At 42.4% G+C, this 14,726-nt stretch overlaps 1 protein-coding gene across 6 annotated transcripts in view; it reads right to left on the reverse strand.

The window, feature by feature from the left end:
- Positions 1-4,109: 4,109 nt before the first annotated feature.
- Positions 4,110-14,726, reverse strand: part of ate1 (arginyltransferase 1) — a 57,000-nt gene continuing 46,383 nt past the window's right edge. For all 6 annotated transcript variants that reach the window (XM_081725100.1, XM_081725101.1, XM_027028026.3 and 3 more), the window contains one exon: positions 4,110-5,302. In XM_081725100.1, the coding sequence (XP_081581226.1) occupies positions 5,124-5,302 (179 nt within the window). In that variant the 3' untranslated portion in view covers positions 4,110-5,123. The remainder of the gene's footprint in view (positions 5,303-14,726) is intronic.

Below are 14,726 nucleotides of genomic sequence, written 5' to 3' on the forward strand. Positions count from 1 at the left end.
ACCACATCCCCACAATTAGAGCTCCAACATGGCAGTGAATATGCATGAGTTTTGAGGCAAACAGCCTTCTGGGAGTTCGCCAGATGAACAGAAAAGAATGTTCCACAGACAGGGCAAGAGCAAGAGATAGATGGAGACCCCATTTCTACTTCATAACCAACGGTCGATTGTCTTGGTCGCCATGCCAACACGCAGAAAGGTTTTCAAATGCTAAATGCTCTGAGAAGTGCTTCATTATCTTGTGGTTTCAGTCTCTGTTTTTTACAGCACACCACCAGTTCTGCACAACCCAAACACTGACTACAGTGAATAAAATGGCACTTCTCCAACAAATGGTGACTGATCACGCAACAGGTAATATATCTTTGAACGGTCTACAGATAAATGTATTAACCTTATTTGTTTGCCTGCTTCAAACCAACGTGAAAGGCAGAATGGATCCTAATCCCTTTAGAATATCTATTTCTGTTCAAGAGTTTGCTGCTGATGATTAGTGGAACGATCGGCAATAATCCAATCCTGATTAAACAGGAAAACTCCCATAAGAAGCGCAGTAGAATTCAAAAGTCTGCTGTGGCTAGCCGAGACTGGCTGTGGCAGGGCTGCTGTGTGTTAGCACAAATCTTTTTCATCTGTGTACACGCTCCAGGCCGGGACAAGTCTGTGCATCGTGGCTTTTATACAGCGAGAATAACTCCCATCCATCTCTCCCAGTCGTAAACGTTTTCCTTGAGAACGAAGGAACAAAGGGAGGGGCCGGTGGGTGGGGGGGTGGGGGGTGGAGGTGGAAAGCGTGGGTGCTGCTGAGCTGGAGAGCATAGTAAAACCACGCCACCAAGGAAAAATGACCCAGAGGCTGCCGTGGCTCTTGCCTGCTGAAGAGCTGAATTCTGCGAATGGCAGAGGACAGGAGAGAGAGCACCTGACATGCTGCAGGGCAGAACAGCGGGTGATGGCAGGTACATAAGAAGAAGTGATGACAGGCACAGCAGCAGGAGGGGGAGGATGATGGTATGGCTGTAGTTCTCATGTAAGTGATAAGCATGACAACAAAGAGCTGAGTGAGAGAGAAAAATGCATAGGCACGCACACACCAACACAAAACAACATGGCTGGCAGACCGATCTTGGTGAAAGGGCGCAGTTAGAGTGGCCGTCACCCTAGTCCAGAGGCTAATCCCCGAGAGAATAGCGCTGCAGTTAGGCGATGATACGCTTAACGCTGGGCCTCTGAGCACAATGCAGCACTGCACGTCCTTAGGCCTGGGAGCTTCCTCTGCATGCTGGGGTCCTGCCTGGGTGCCAACGTGAATTCTCACACACACACACACGCAGAGTCAAAAACAGAGTTTTAACCAAAATTAATTAAATAAATAAAAACTAAACTGAAGCCTGTAGCAATCTCCCATACACAGCAGGCAGAGCCTTGAGAGTCCAGTTCCCCTCAAAGGCCCACACACTGCACATAAACACAAACTTCACATTATCCTAGGGGCTTGTGTGGGTGCCAGTACAAACATGCATATAGAGCACAAACATAACTGAAACACAAACACACACACACACACACAAGGACGGGCATTGTGAGGGTTTAGATTTAGCCCCCTGCAAAGAGAGGAGGGGAAAATGCTTTATGAATGGTCAGATAACCACCGAAAGATAGATCACACAGGCCATAGCTGAGCTAATGTTTACAAAGAGAGCTGAATAGAGGCTTGTGCTTGTTACACCTTTCCGTTTGAGCACCTGCCTCTTCACCCCATCCCACCTGACCCAGTGTGGAACCATACCTACATACATGACGACCATTCACTTCAGACTTTGGATCTGGGAAACAAATCGGAAGATGTGTAAACCCTGTTTTAGCTGCCCACTTGTAAAACAGCACTGTAGACGAAAGTCGTAGAAGCACAGTTCGCTGGTTCATTTGTCTATCAAACAAAAAAGCATAGCCGTGGAGCCAGAACGCCGTACACTTTTGGTGGTTCTACTAGAGACCCGAGCATAGGCAGACCCATCCTGTTCAGAGAAGTGGTGCTTGGAGTACTGATGTTTCCTTAATATGACAGTTCCTGCTCTTAGTTACCCTTTGTCTGAATGGAGAGTGGAAGTATTCCCATTTGGGAGGCGTCACACAGCCAAGCATGGCGGCGGGGTCTTCAGCCAAGCATAGTGGGAAGAGGGAGAACAGAAAGCAGCCCACAAGCCCACAAATTGCTGCCTACTTTGGCCCTTGGCTTGTGCACCCACTCATCTTACCTGTTGACAGGGCTGGTTTACAAGGCATTAAAAGGGTCCCTGGTTTTGAACATGCCACAAGCACAGGGCTACGAGCTGCCCAAGAACTCCAGGAACCATTTCCGCAGGATGCAGCGTCCACAAATTAATTCGTGAGCTCCTGATGCTTCCAGAAACCTCTGAGAAAACCGCCATGCCATTACTACTGTTTTCACTCAAAAAGTACCCTAATGCCATTGATGGAATGTGCAGAGAAAATTTTTTTTTTTCCCCAAAAAAATCAACACCTATTGTACACAGTTGCACATCAAAAATTAATTAATTAATTAATTAAAAAAATAGAAAATTATTGTTTCAGTACTGTTCACTTTTTCCCCCCATTGTTTTTACCTTTGGGCTTTCCCTTTTCTTCTCCTTCCTTCATAAAGCATAAAGGCTGATAAAAGTGTTTCCAAGTTAAAAAAAGAATAATAATAATAATAATAATAATAATAATAATAATAATAATAATATGAAAACACCCACAACATTTTTGTCTGTACTGATTAATGTACCCAGATTGCTTGACTGCTATTAACATGTTTAGAGCACATTACAGTAATTGTCTTAGAGCCTGGGTCGAGATGTGCAGTGGCAAACTCGTGTTTTACAGGCCAGACTGCTGGCACAAGCAGACAAGCCTAGAAGAAAGTGAGACTAACCCAGGTCGTCAGAAGCAACAGGGGAGAAGAGGTGAGCCAAGCCCGGTCAACCCAGTGATGGCAGAGAATTGGAGAGTGTGAGCAAGAAGAGAGAGAAAGAAAAAGAGAACAAAGAAAACAAGCTTTCATTCACCAGAAAAACCAGCAGGCCAGTTTGGTTGGCTGGGAAAAGGCTTCACCCAGGCATAATGATTAATGGTTGCACTCCTCTGTGGGTTTCAGTATGAAGAACTATATTCAGTTCAGTTCAATGAACAAGATGATGGGAGCAGTGATCTGCTTGGATGGTCAGCAACCAACCATAGGATCCTGACCACTGACACCTACCTACCCCCTTTTTACAGGGGTGTAATTAGCAGATTGAAGGCAAGAAGATGCATTTTCATGAGTTTTCACATTTTCATACATGTTTTTCTTTTCAGGAACAGACAAGTGTTTTGCTGGGAAAAGAAAAAAACATTTGAAGCTTCAATGCAACCACAGAGGTAACATTGGAAGAGAACAAAATTTAATCATAACCAATTTATATCAGAAAAGAATAATCAAAAACATACAAACACCTCTACTCAAACCAGAACAGCTTTTTCCCAGCAGACATGGTCCGCAGGGCCTAGGCTAGCCCAGGTCAACAAAAACGCCTGCTCCGCGATCCATGTGGTTGAGAGATTGTGCGCGCTTTAGTATCGTCTGAGCTGCAGTTGGCTTGGCCGCTTGGGTTTACACCAAGGCCACCCACTCTGGAAACCCTGTGCCCAGCCTGGGATGAAGACGCACGCTTGGCTGGGGATTCGGCCACCTTAGCAAACGTTCACCCTCCATTAGCTTGGCTCAATGGGAACACTGACCCAGGACGCTGGGCGGGGCTTAGCATTAGCAAGGCTAATATTGGAGTGTGATCCAGACCTCCTCCCCCTGCCACTCTGCTGATGGCCAAGTCTACAAATCAAATCCAAAGGCAGACTCGCTATACTTGGGATGTTTATGTGGATTTGGTATGGGTACAAGTGTGTGCTAACCTTTAGCACTGTTCCATGCTTAAATACCTCAGCAGAGTTCAGATGTTCCATCAAGCCCACTATGAATTTTTTTTTTTTACATTTCTCGCTCATATCTCTTCCATTCAAAAAAGTAAAATAAATGGATAAACAAACACACAAATTGACCGCCGCAGTTCATAATTTTATATATTTATTTTTTTCCAACAAAAAGAATATATCAGAATATCAAAAGAAAATGTGCTGTCAAATGGGGGGAAAAAATACAGTCAGAATGCAACACTTGTCACTAAGGGGTCTCTGTTGTGACGTCACTTCCAGACCACTTCACCATGACAGTCCCTTAGGCCTTCATAGCCCTGGCACAAACACAACTAATCAGCAATATGTCAAGCATCGTGTCACGACTACTGTTATTATGTGGTGCAGCCATGTGTAGTGTAGATCTGGGCTTGGAGCGAGGACGTGGCCACTGTAAAGCTGGTGAGAGCACAGCTCTCCCCCATCATCACCACTCTACTCTTACACCATGCTTCATAAAGCTTTGCTCTGCTGCACAATTCCCCGTCTCTGGTTAGCAGACGTGCCGTGGGGAGCTAATGGATGACTCTCAGCGTCGCTTGTGTTGGTCTATACCAGAACACAAGCTAGCTGGGTACAAGGCTATGATGGGGATGAATGTTGGACTGTGAGGCTAAAGTAGATCTAATTGCCCCTACCTGAGGCCTATCAGATACCCAAGTTTTTATGAAAAAGAAAAGGAAAACAAAAAATCTGCTTTGAGTATACTGCTCAATAGTAAATGAATCAAATTACATGTTAAGACATTTCAGACTGTATTAGCATGACTGATTACATTGAACATCTTTGAATGCAGACAATTTCAGGAAAGCTGACAGTTACTGGACAGGTAATCCAACAGAAGGGCAGCACTGAGTCTTGTGCTGTTGGGCTACAAGCTTTGTGAGCTTATAGATATACTCTGTGAGCATATAGATATAGATGGCCACAGCGAAAATAAACTCAAAGCAGAGGAGGTAAACTGGACTGATCGTCATGGAGACAGAGGATGCCGCACAGCATTGTGGGGAAGAGACGGCTAGCAGATAGACAGAAGGGTGACTAGGCAGACAGAGAGGGGTGAGGAACAGAGCGCAAGAAGCTGCCAGAGGCTAGACGAGATGGCCACTTTAGGCCCTGTAGAGCAGTATCCTCTCTGCACATGTCTGGCCCACCAGGCTGGCGTACTGCTGCACCTCCTTCTCGTCGGTAGGGCCCTTGCGCTTCTGGATGTAGGTGGTGTACGGCATGATAGCCCTCCTGTGCAGCACCAGAGTCTTGCCCAGGTTCCTGAGTGCAACAGCATCCCCTATAGAGAGATGGGTAAGCAGATGGACAGGCAGAGGGATGCATTAGAATGAATGTACACATGATGCTTTGGAGCACTGAAGAGTCCTCCGTGCTACCTTCCCAAACAAAAAGGTCTAGAACTGGTTGGCTGCATTAAGTTTTAAACTATATGTAAACTAGGATTGTAAAATGGCAATCATGCTTAGTGTAGTTTACAGTGCCCTCTGAAAACATGAACTAAACCTGAAAAATGCAGCTTTGGCCTCTGGGATTTCCCCAAACACACCCTAGAGAATACAGTTAGTCTGGGTTGCAAATGCCAAGTAATATTACTGCTCATATTTACATCACTAACTACATGGGAAAGTAGGTCTTGAGCTCCACTCAGACACCATGCAGAAGGGCTTTGTAGAGGACTGACTAACACAGAGATACCTGAATATGCAGATTCACAGGCCTTTCTGGGGTTTTTTTGGCATTCTACAGCACTACTTTAACTAAGACACACAGAAGCCTATCTGTGAGTGGCTTAGGGTGAAACCTCTTCAAGTCATGCTGCACTAAATACAGATGTTGATTAAATGTTCAAAAATGAGCAAACGGACTCTCAAAAGTCCCAGGGAAAAATTAGAATGACTGTAAATAAATGCATTAGGATGGACATGCGAAAGACTGAAACCATAGCATGCCTGGCCTACGCCGTCGTCAGCAGAGAGATTTTAGGCAAGATACCACGCTTCTAATCTGTCCCTCATGCATCCAGATCTTTCTCATTTACTCAAGAGCATAAGTTATTGTCGACTACACTTCATATTCCTGATCAAAGTTCTCCATAAACAGTTAGCTTAAAGCAGAGATCATAACCAAAGCCAGGTGAGCTATGAGAACAGACAAACTTACTTCAGGTTTAACAGAGAATGACAGGACTAATGCTCCTAAACTCCTTCAAAACACTTGATGAATGGTGCACACTGCAGCCTCCCCAACAGGATTAAGCACCCAGCTCCAGCTGCTCTGGCCCAGAGAAGGGGTGCCATTTCACTCATATGGAATTTATAGAAACGTGGCTCTGACATTGTCGCACCCCATCACTATCTCTCAGAAACACCTCTCTGGCCATGCCCGAAAAGAGGCCAATAGTTTTTGGCACTAGCTCCAAGCTTGGAGCTAGGATGGAAGCCAAACGAGAGTAAACAAAAGCGAGTCATTCAGTTAAGTCTGCAACACCACTGATGATAGATTAGTGAAGTTGAGCGTTATGATTGTTATTAATAGACAGACACCACCACCACCGATCCCTTTCTTTGTCTAGCATGCAGTCATCTGGAGGCCAGCTGAAAAAGACGTAGGTGGGGGGTGCAAATTAGTCTCCACTCTTTTGCACATATGGAGAGCACAGTTTAATTTTTCACCCCATTCTTTAAATATTACCACCCAAGCTCTGTTAAATCCAACTTTCACTCATGAAAGCTCAATGAAAGGCGCACAGAGAGAGAGAGAGAGAGAGAGAGAGAGAGAGAGAGAGAGAGAGAGAGAGAGAAGAAAAGGGAAAAAATGGGATATGGTGGGGGTTGTGAACGAGAGAAACTTTTATGACTGTGGCTCGGATCTATAAAGAAATATAAACTACATTAACCTAGAGGAAGCAAATATAATACATACAGTATATTAAAACATGCACAAGTTACAGACAGAGGAGAAGAGGAGAAGCAGCACTAAGGGACACCATCTCCTAAACACGAGGGCCCCCTCACCATTTCCTGCTGACCCCCTTTCTGATGCGGCACTTGAGACGCTAGCTACTTTGCTTTCCACAGACAGCTTACGAAGCTAAGCTGGCAGTTCATCACAGAGCACAAGCTGAATTATGACAAATGAGAACCAGGCAGCAAACAGCAAATGAAAAAAGCAGGAAATTCATCCACATCTGGTAATGAAACACTCACCATGGACATTCTCTTTGAATAGTAAAGAGGGTTGCCACCCCCTCCCATAACTAAACATTTTGTGCTGTATTATTCTCATACAGTGGGTATGAGGGGGGAAAAAAAAAAAAAAAAAAGAAAAAAAAAGAAAAGAACAAGCCCTGGAAAAAAAAACCTCAGGCCTTTGCTTTTTCTGTTTGCCAGAAATTAGTATTTATTCCTCTGGATTTTTGCGACTTAATGTTTTATTTAAACACACTACATTATCTTCAGACACTCCAGCTACCTTATGATTTTTCTGCCTTCAATGCCAGAAGTTACCGATTCACAAAAAATAAATAAATTAATTAATTAAAAATCAGGGGGAAAAAAAAACCTTTAAAACAGGATCCAATGTCCTTTGAGAGAAAAAAAAGGTGCTTAATCTGCTAATGTTTCAAGTATCCCCACATGCTTTGTCTCATCAAAGAAAAAATTGATTGAAATTTAGCATCTTCAATAATTTCTCAGCATCAGGCTGAAATGGACAAAATTTACTTCAAATGTGTCCTGGTAACCTTCATCTCTTGATAGTTTTGATGGAAAAAAGAATGGCTATGAGCATCAAAGATTACGAGTCATGATGAAGAAAAGATGAAAATGAGAAGAAAATGATGAGGTGTCAAACGCTGAGGCTAAACAGAGCCAAGAGAAGGCTTTTAGCTATCCAAATTAAGCATGCCAATAACACTGAGCAGAGCTGTCAAGGGTGTTGGGGTCTCGCTCAGTTTCAAACAATCCAAACATCCGCTCAGCATATAAACACCCCCTCCCCTGCACTCTCCATCCTTTTACTTGTTTCCAGCTCTCACAGAGGGGCAGCAGACCCTCAGGATCAGCAGCACCAGAGGTTCGCCGACACTGCAGAGAGTCCCTTATCCCTTCCAAGGTCAGAGGGACGATAAGGGGGACTTTCTCTTGAATAGGATGGTCAAGTCCAATTGTAGGGTTTTTTTAGACACCCTGCCATGCTCCACAGAGTGGGAGAGGCTGTGTCATCAGTGAAAGGGAGGAGGATGTGCAGATGGCGCTTGCTATGTCTCAACAAGGATTCTCTCCTTCATTCCCTGAGCTGTTTAAACTTATCCACTTCACAGTCTAAAACTACATTAAAAAGCTGTAAAAGAAGTCTACTACTGTCCTAAACAGTCAGTCACACTACTGTCCTGAAATATTGTTTTACTGAAGTAAATGTAGTATCTTTTAGATCACGAAGGAAGAAATACAGTGATCCAAAAACTTACTTTCCTGATCTCACAAAACCAGAACTATATTACATGGGCTAGCCAAAGCTGATCAGGAGTTTATTAAAACCACAGAGCACAATTGGCCATAGCTCTTTTACGTAGAGCCTCTTCTCTTGCTCAATTGGACAGCTTGGCACTCTGTCACCTGACTTAATCTCTACATATGCTTTTAATATATATAGCCTGACACACATGCGTGCACAGATACAAACCCACACATTCTCGGCAGACACGCACACTTCATGAACACACACATATGCGCACCCGCCCAACTCTGAGGGCAGACTTTCAGCAGCACCTACTATTCCTGACGCACCCTTATTTGGCATTTAGGCCTTCTGCAGATGCATAAAGGCAACCATAGAAAACGTATAGAGGTAACGGGGATGAACAATTCCTTAAGAGACTCCATTTCTAAAAATTCTAAAAAACTTTTTAATCCATTTCCGGAACATTCCTATAGTTCATCTTGCCTTCCGGCAACCCATGAACAGATTCAGTAGGTAAATACTAGGTTCACTAACAACAAAAATGTGGGAACATACCAAAAAAATATTAAAGCGAGATGATTTTATATTACCTCAACCTTCTACTGTAGAAGGGTGGGAGGATAATATGAAGGAGTGGACAAAAAAGTGAGCTTTTTTTTGGTCTTGAATCATTAGCAGGACACAGAGAAGCTATGAAAAAGCTCCCAGGATCTAATATTTACAAGTCAAGGGAGTTGTGGTGAAGATGGTAGACGAATGATTACTTAAAAGCAGACATCAAGCCTAGCCAGAGTCCGAACAGTCCGTATCATCATGCTTGGATTGTCACTACAGAGATGGGAGAGGTTCACATAGCAGGGTGCACGTGCATCACAGGTCTCGGGTGGTCATGTATTCATGCCGCTACTATTTTATGGAATGTTAGCTGGCAAGGTAGGTATTTCAGATTAAATCAATTAAGTCAGGTTGAATTGTGATGGAGTGATTTCTCGTCATGTTTACTAACAGGGACGTCGAATCAGACATTTTTGGATTTAGGCACTTGCCATCAGAGTAAATTGACTGCTAGGGGAAAAATATTGTTAGTGAATCACCTTTTGTACACTGGACTGTGTTCTGAGAAATCGACTGTTTTCAGAAACCATTTCAGTTTTTCATGGGTGTATATCAAAGTATGGTTGCCATTCATATAGCCAGTGTACTGTCTACATTTTTTGTGATTAACAATCACTTAGCATTTCTTCAATGAGAAAATTAAGTACATTAGAGATAACTTTAAGAGAATATTAACATGACATCGGGCAGCTGCTTGGGGATCAGAACAATCAAGCCAAAAACAACTCTAGAATCCTTTAAACCTATCCAAGAACCAGAACTTACATCTCTGATCTCACGCTCAAAATCCTCCACTTGCTTATTAGATTCACTGCCCACACACTTTCTTAAGGAAATCCTACCTGAAGTAACTGAACCTTTACTACATTTAATAAAGACCTCCTTGAACCTTTACATTACTACATTACTAAATCATTCAAATTAGCAGTAATCAGACCACTTATCAAAAAAAAAAAAATCTATGTCAGCTGTCAAACTATAGGCTGATCTCAAACCTTCCATTTATTTTGAAGATCCTAGAAAAAGCTGTAGCTCAGCAGCTAAGATCATATCTGAATCGGAACCAGATACATGAAGTCTTTCAGTCAGGGTTTAGGCCTAAATCACAGTATGGAAACAGCATTAATTAAAGTAGTTAATGACCCGTTGTTGGCTTCTGAGTGCAGCATTTATTACTATAGATCACAGCATTTTACGAGATAGACTCGAAAATGTTTTTGGGATTAGGGGAACAGCCCTTTCCTGGTTTAAATCTTACCTAGCCAGTTGCTACCAGTTTGTTGACCTAAATGGAGACTTCTCAGCATACAACAAGGTTAGCTATGGTGTCCCACAAGGATCTGTTCTATGGCCTTTGCTTTTTTCTTTATATATGCTACCTCTTGGTGACATTATATGTAAACACTGTGTTAGCACTAGAAACTATGCTGATGATACTCAGCTATATGTCTCAGCAAAACCAGAGGACGTGTTTCATCTTAGTATTATTGACGAATGAATAAAGGACGTCAGACACTGGATGTTGAGGAACTTTCTCTCACTTAATAGTGACAAAGCAGAGGTGCTTCTGTTAGGCCCAGAGACAGCAGGGTCCTCACTCTCTAATTACTCAATGAACCTCAGTGGTAACACAATCACATCTCCCCTAACGGTTAAAGATCTTGGAATTATGATGAACACCAGTCTTTTGTTCGAAGCTCAAGAATATTTCTAGGACCACCTTTCTCCACCTTAGGAACATTTCTAAGATTAGGAACATTCTCTCCTCACATGATGCAAAAAAGCTAGTGCATGCATTTATTACTTCTTATTTATTATTGGACTGCTATAATGCCCTACTATCAGGCTGTATTACTAAGTGCCTAAACAAGCTCCAGCTAGTTTAAAATGCAGCAGCCAGTGTTTACTAGAGCTAGAAAATTTGATCATATCACATCACATCACTTCTATCTTAGCTACTTTACATTGGCTCCCAGTAACATTTCGTATTATTTATAAAATACTTTTAATTACCTACAAAGCACTGAATGGTCTTGCCCCACAGCACCTTAGAGAACTCTTGGTGCATTACGATCCACCACGTTTGCTTAAATCAAAAGGTGCAGGCTCTTTACTAGTACCAAGAATAAGGAAATCTACCACAGGGGGCAGAGCCTTTTTCTATAAATCTCCCACTCTATGGAATAAACTTCCTGTAAATGTTCGAGATTCAGACAGACAGTCTCAATATTTAAGGCTACAACAGGCTACAATCTGAACAGTCAGGCATTTTATTAACTACTTCCCATCTTAGGTAGATCTGGGGGTCCATGGGCATTGAGAGTTATGGTAAACTAGGATGTTATGACACTTCACCTCTCTTTTGTCACTCAAGTTTGCTGACTGAGAGCGGCAGAGTGCTGAGGTTCCAGGGTGCCCTCGTGCCTGTGTTTTGTTCTGGCTCTTTCCTTTTAGCTGTGCTGCCATAGCAAGATCTACCATAGTCCATTACTGCACATTATTGTTCTCTAATTTACACAGCCTTTTACCCAGACATATCTACTCTAGTCTCTCTTTCTGCCAAGGTACACCTGCCACTGATGTCTTGACGTTACTGAGCATCATCCCATCCCAGCTGCCTTGGCTATTCCCACCACCCCCTGTCCCCTGCTGTAGCCCAACACACCTCCACCCCAGCCAACTACCTCCCCGTTGCCCTTAATGGACGCTCTCTGGCGGATTGGGTCTCGGACACATGTACACCTCAGAACAAGACTAGGAAAGACTAGGAAATTCGGACTAAACATTAACTGTTATTTCATTTTTTAAATACATTTTTCCTCTTTAAACTGTTACTATTGTGGGGTCCATTGTCGGCCAGAGGGCAATGGGCCTCCTCTTTGAGTCTTGGTTCCTCTCAAGGCTTCTTCCTCATGCTCTAGGGAGTTTTTCCTTGCCACTGTCGCCCTTGGCTTGCTCACTGGGGGCTTGGACTTGGACATTTGTAAAGCTGCTTTGTGACAACTTCTGTTGTAAAAAGCACTGTATAAACAAATTTTGACATTTTTTTTTGCTATACCAGCTATGTCAAAATGATTATTGACTCTTCCATTCACAAACGGATATTCAACTCATATCTTTAAATACATAAAATATTGTGGATAACTATGTAATTTTGGAATTAATTAAATTTATTTGTTTTGCTCATCAGAAAATATTATTTTCTTTAAATGCCAGAATGTAATACTGCACTTAATGGGGGTTAGCGTAAGGGGAGGGGGGTAAATGCATCTAAATGGCAGGGAGGTTATTTAAGCACATAAGGTCTAATAGAAATATATTTATGAAATAGGTGGAGAAATAGATGGTTGCTCTTGCAATTTCCTTGTGCTGGTGTGAGCTCACAGCAATATTGGTTTGTGCAACCTTTCTACACACACTTTGCAACCTCGTACTACAGGTACTAAAAGAAAAAAAATAAAATAACCAAAAGAGAAGAGCAGAAGGCGATGGCTGTTTAAAGTATGGCAAAGGTCCTGCTAAGGGCTGGGCCAACCCTGGGCAACTGTTCAGACAAGTCAGCGTTACTGAAAAAAACTGGCCATCGTGCTGCTGGGACCAGCTGCCAGACCCACTTTCTGAGTTCAGCTCTGGTGGGGATTTTGTATGCTTTGGAGTTTTGCATGTATGTCGGTTTATTACGCTGGGGTTTGACTAACCATAACAGAAAGGTGAACCTTCAGACAATTTTGCAGCCTTTAATAATTACCCTCTGTGGTCTCCAAACTCTCCGCCCCCAGCTAATTTGGACGTTGGCAGAAGTGGCCTCCACTTTTCTATCAGATCCGACAGTTGCCAGTTTGGGGTCTGGTGGACCCCAAAGTGCTCGCCTGGCCCTGGAGAGTGAGGCACGATCTATGCTGGTGTTAAACTGAGCTGTGTGGCCCAAAATAGCTGCCCAGGCTCGGCCAAGAGTAACAGGCCGAGTAGGACTGGAGGCACCATGAGAAGGATTTACAAACATGGTGAGCGGTGAAGGCCCAGTCCTGGCTGTCAGTCACCACTGAGCTGGGCAAGACAAACATGGAGTAAGACCAGTGCCTTTCCCTGTACAGCAATAACATGCTGAAACCACAGAGGCCTAAAAACATTAGTGTTTTGTTGTTAACTATGTCAGCACTCTTGTAGTGCTGTTATGTTCAACAGAGATGTATACATTGCTACATAATCAAACCTATACAGTAGTCTATATTGTGTATAGAGTATAGTATATGCCTTGATATAAAAGGGGGATATATATATATATATATATATATATATATATATATATATATATATATATATATATATATATATATATATATATATATATATATATATATATATTCTATTTTTGTATAAATTTAGATTTATTATTATTTTATTATTAATTCTACTGATAATTCAAGAGAAAGCCAGGTCATCTGTCTGTGAGCTGAAGGTGAAGCCCAGCTTGGTCATACAATAGGACAAAAATCCAAAACGAGATATTTATACCTTTAGAATAGCCTAATCAAAGCCCAGACCTAAACTGTATTTAAAAAAACTGTAGCAGATCATTAAATTCATGCTCCTTCAGTTCTGCAAGGAGAAGTGGGTCAACATTTCTCCATGGCAATGTAAGGCACTAATTAATAACTACAGAAAGCACTTGGTTGCAGTTATTGCTGTAAGGGGGGGCATAACCAGCCATTGAAAGGAAGGAGGCAATAATTCCCCCCCACAGACAGATTAGGTGTTGAATATCCTCTCTTAGTAAATACATAAAATGTTTCACACTGTTGTTTTTGTTCTCTTGGGGTCCATTTTAAGCATCCTAATGTCTTGGTTTAAGGTGTAAAGTCATTTGTAATGTCAGTGTTTGAAATCTGCACAAATGTAGAAATTCAGACAGAGGGCAAAACACTTTCACAGCACACAAACATGTACACAACCAGTGAGCAAGCGATGGAAAAAGAAGAGAGGAAGAAAAAGGAGAAAGGAGGAGAAGAAAAATGAGAAACAAAAAGAATAAAATGAAGAAAAAAAACTACAATAAAAAGGAAGAATAAGAAAGAAGTGAGAGAGAAGAAGAGCACTGGGAACAGTCCAGGGATGACTCAGCAGGGTCAATTATTCCATTCCACTCCTGACTTCACCTCTAAGCATGGCACTGACTCCAAGTATGACCTCACTGTTGACTAGTTAAGTGCTCTCTCCAGCTCTTCAGACTGCTCTTAAAAGGTGGAAAACAAAGGACTTTGCATTTAGACGTTCTCCGAGACTTGTACACACCCCTTGAATTTTGGCTGGACACAGTGGTCAGAGTTTATGGTGCAGATATAAGCATATAGGACTTGTGAATCTCCAGTTATGCAACAGCCTTACTAACCGGGATGACATATTCTGAATATATTTGCAGGCCTATGCATTTAAAGTGTTTAGTGGGTCTAGATGTGAATGAGCGTTCTTTTTACTCGTCGCAGCACCTAAGTATAATCTGATTTTTACAGGTAATGAGCATTTTGGGTTTTTTTTTTTAATACAAACCATAACTGCAACACCACTTTCACGCCTTAGAGTTCCCTGGAAAAGCTACTTTGACTGCACAAAGGCCATTTTAACAAATG

Source organism: Electrophorus electricus, chromosome 12, assembly GCF_041902795.1.
Source record: "Electrophorus electricus isolate QZ-2024a chromosome 12, ASM4190279v1, whole genome shotgun sequence".
Taxonomy (NCBI): Eukaryota; Metazoa; Chordata; class Actinopteri; order Gymnotiformes; family Gymnotidae; genus Electrophorus; species Electrophorus electricus.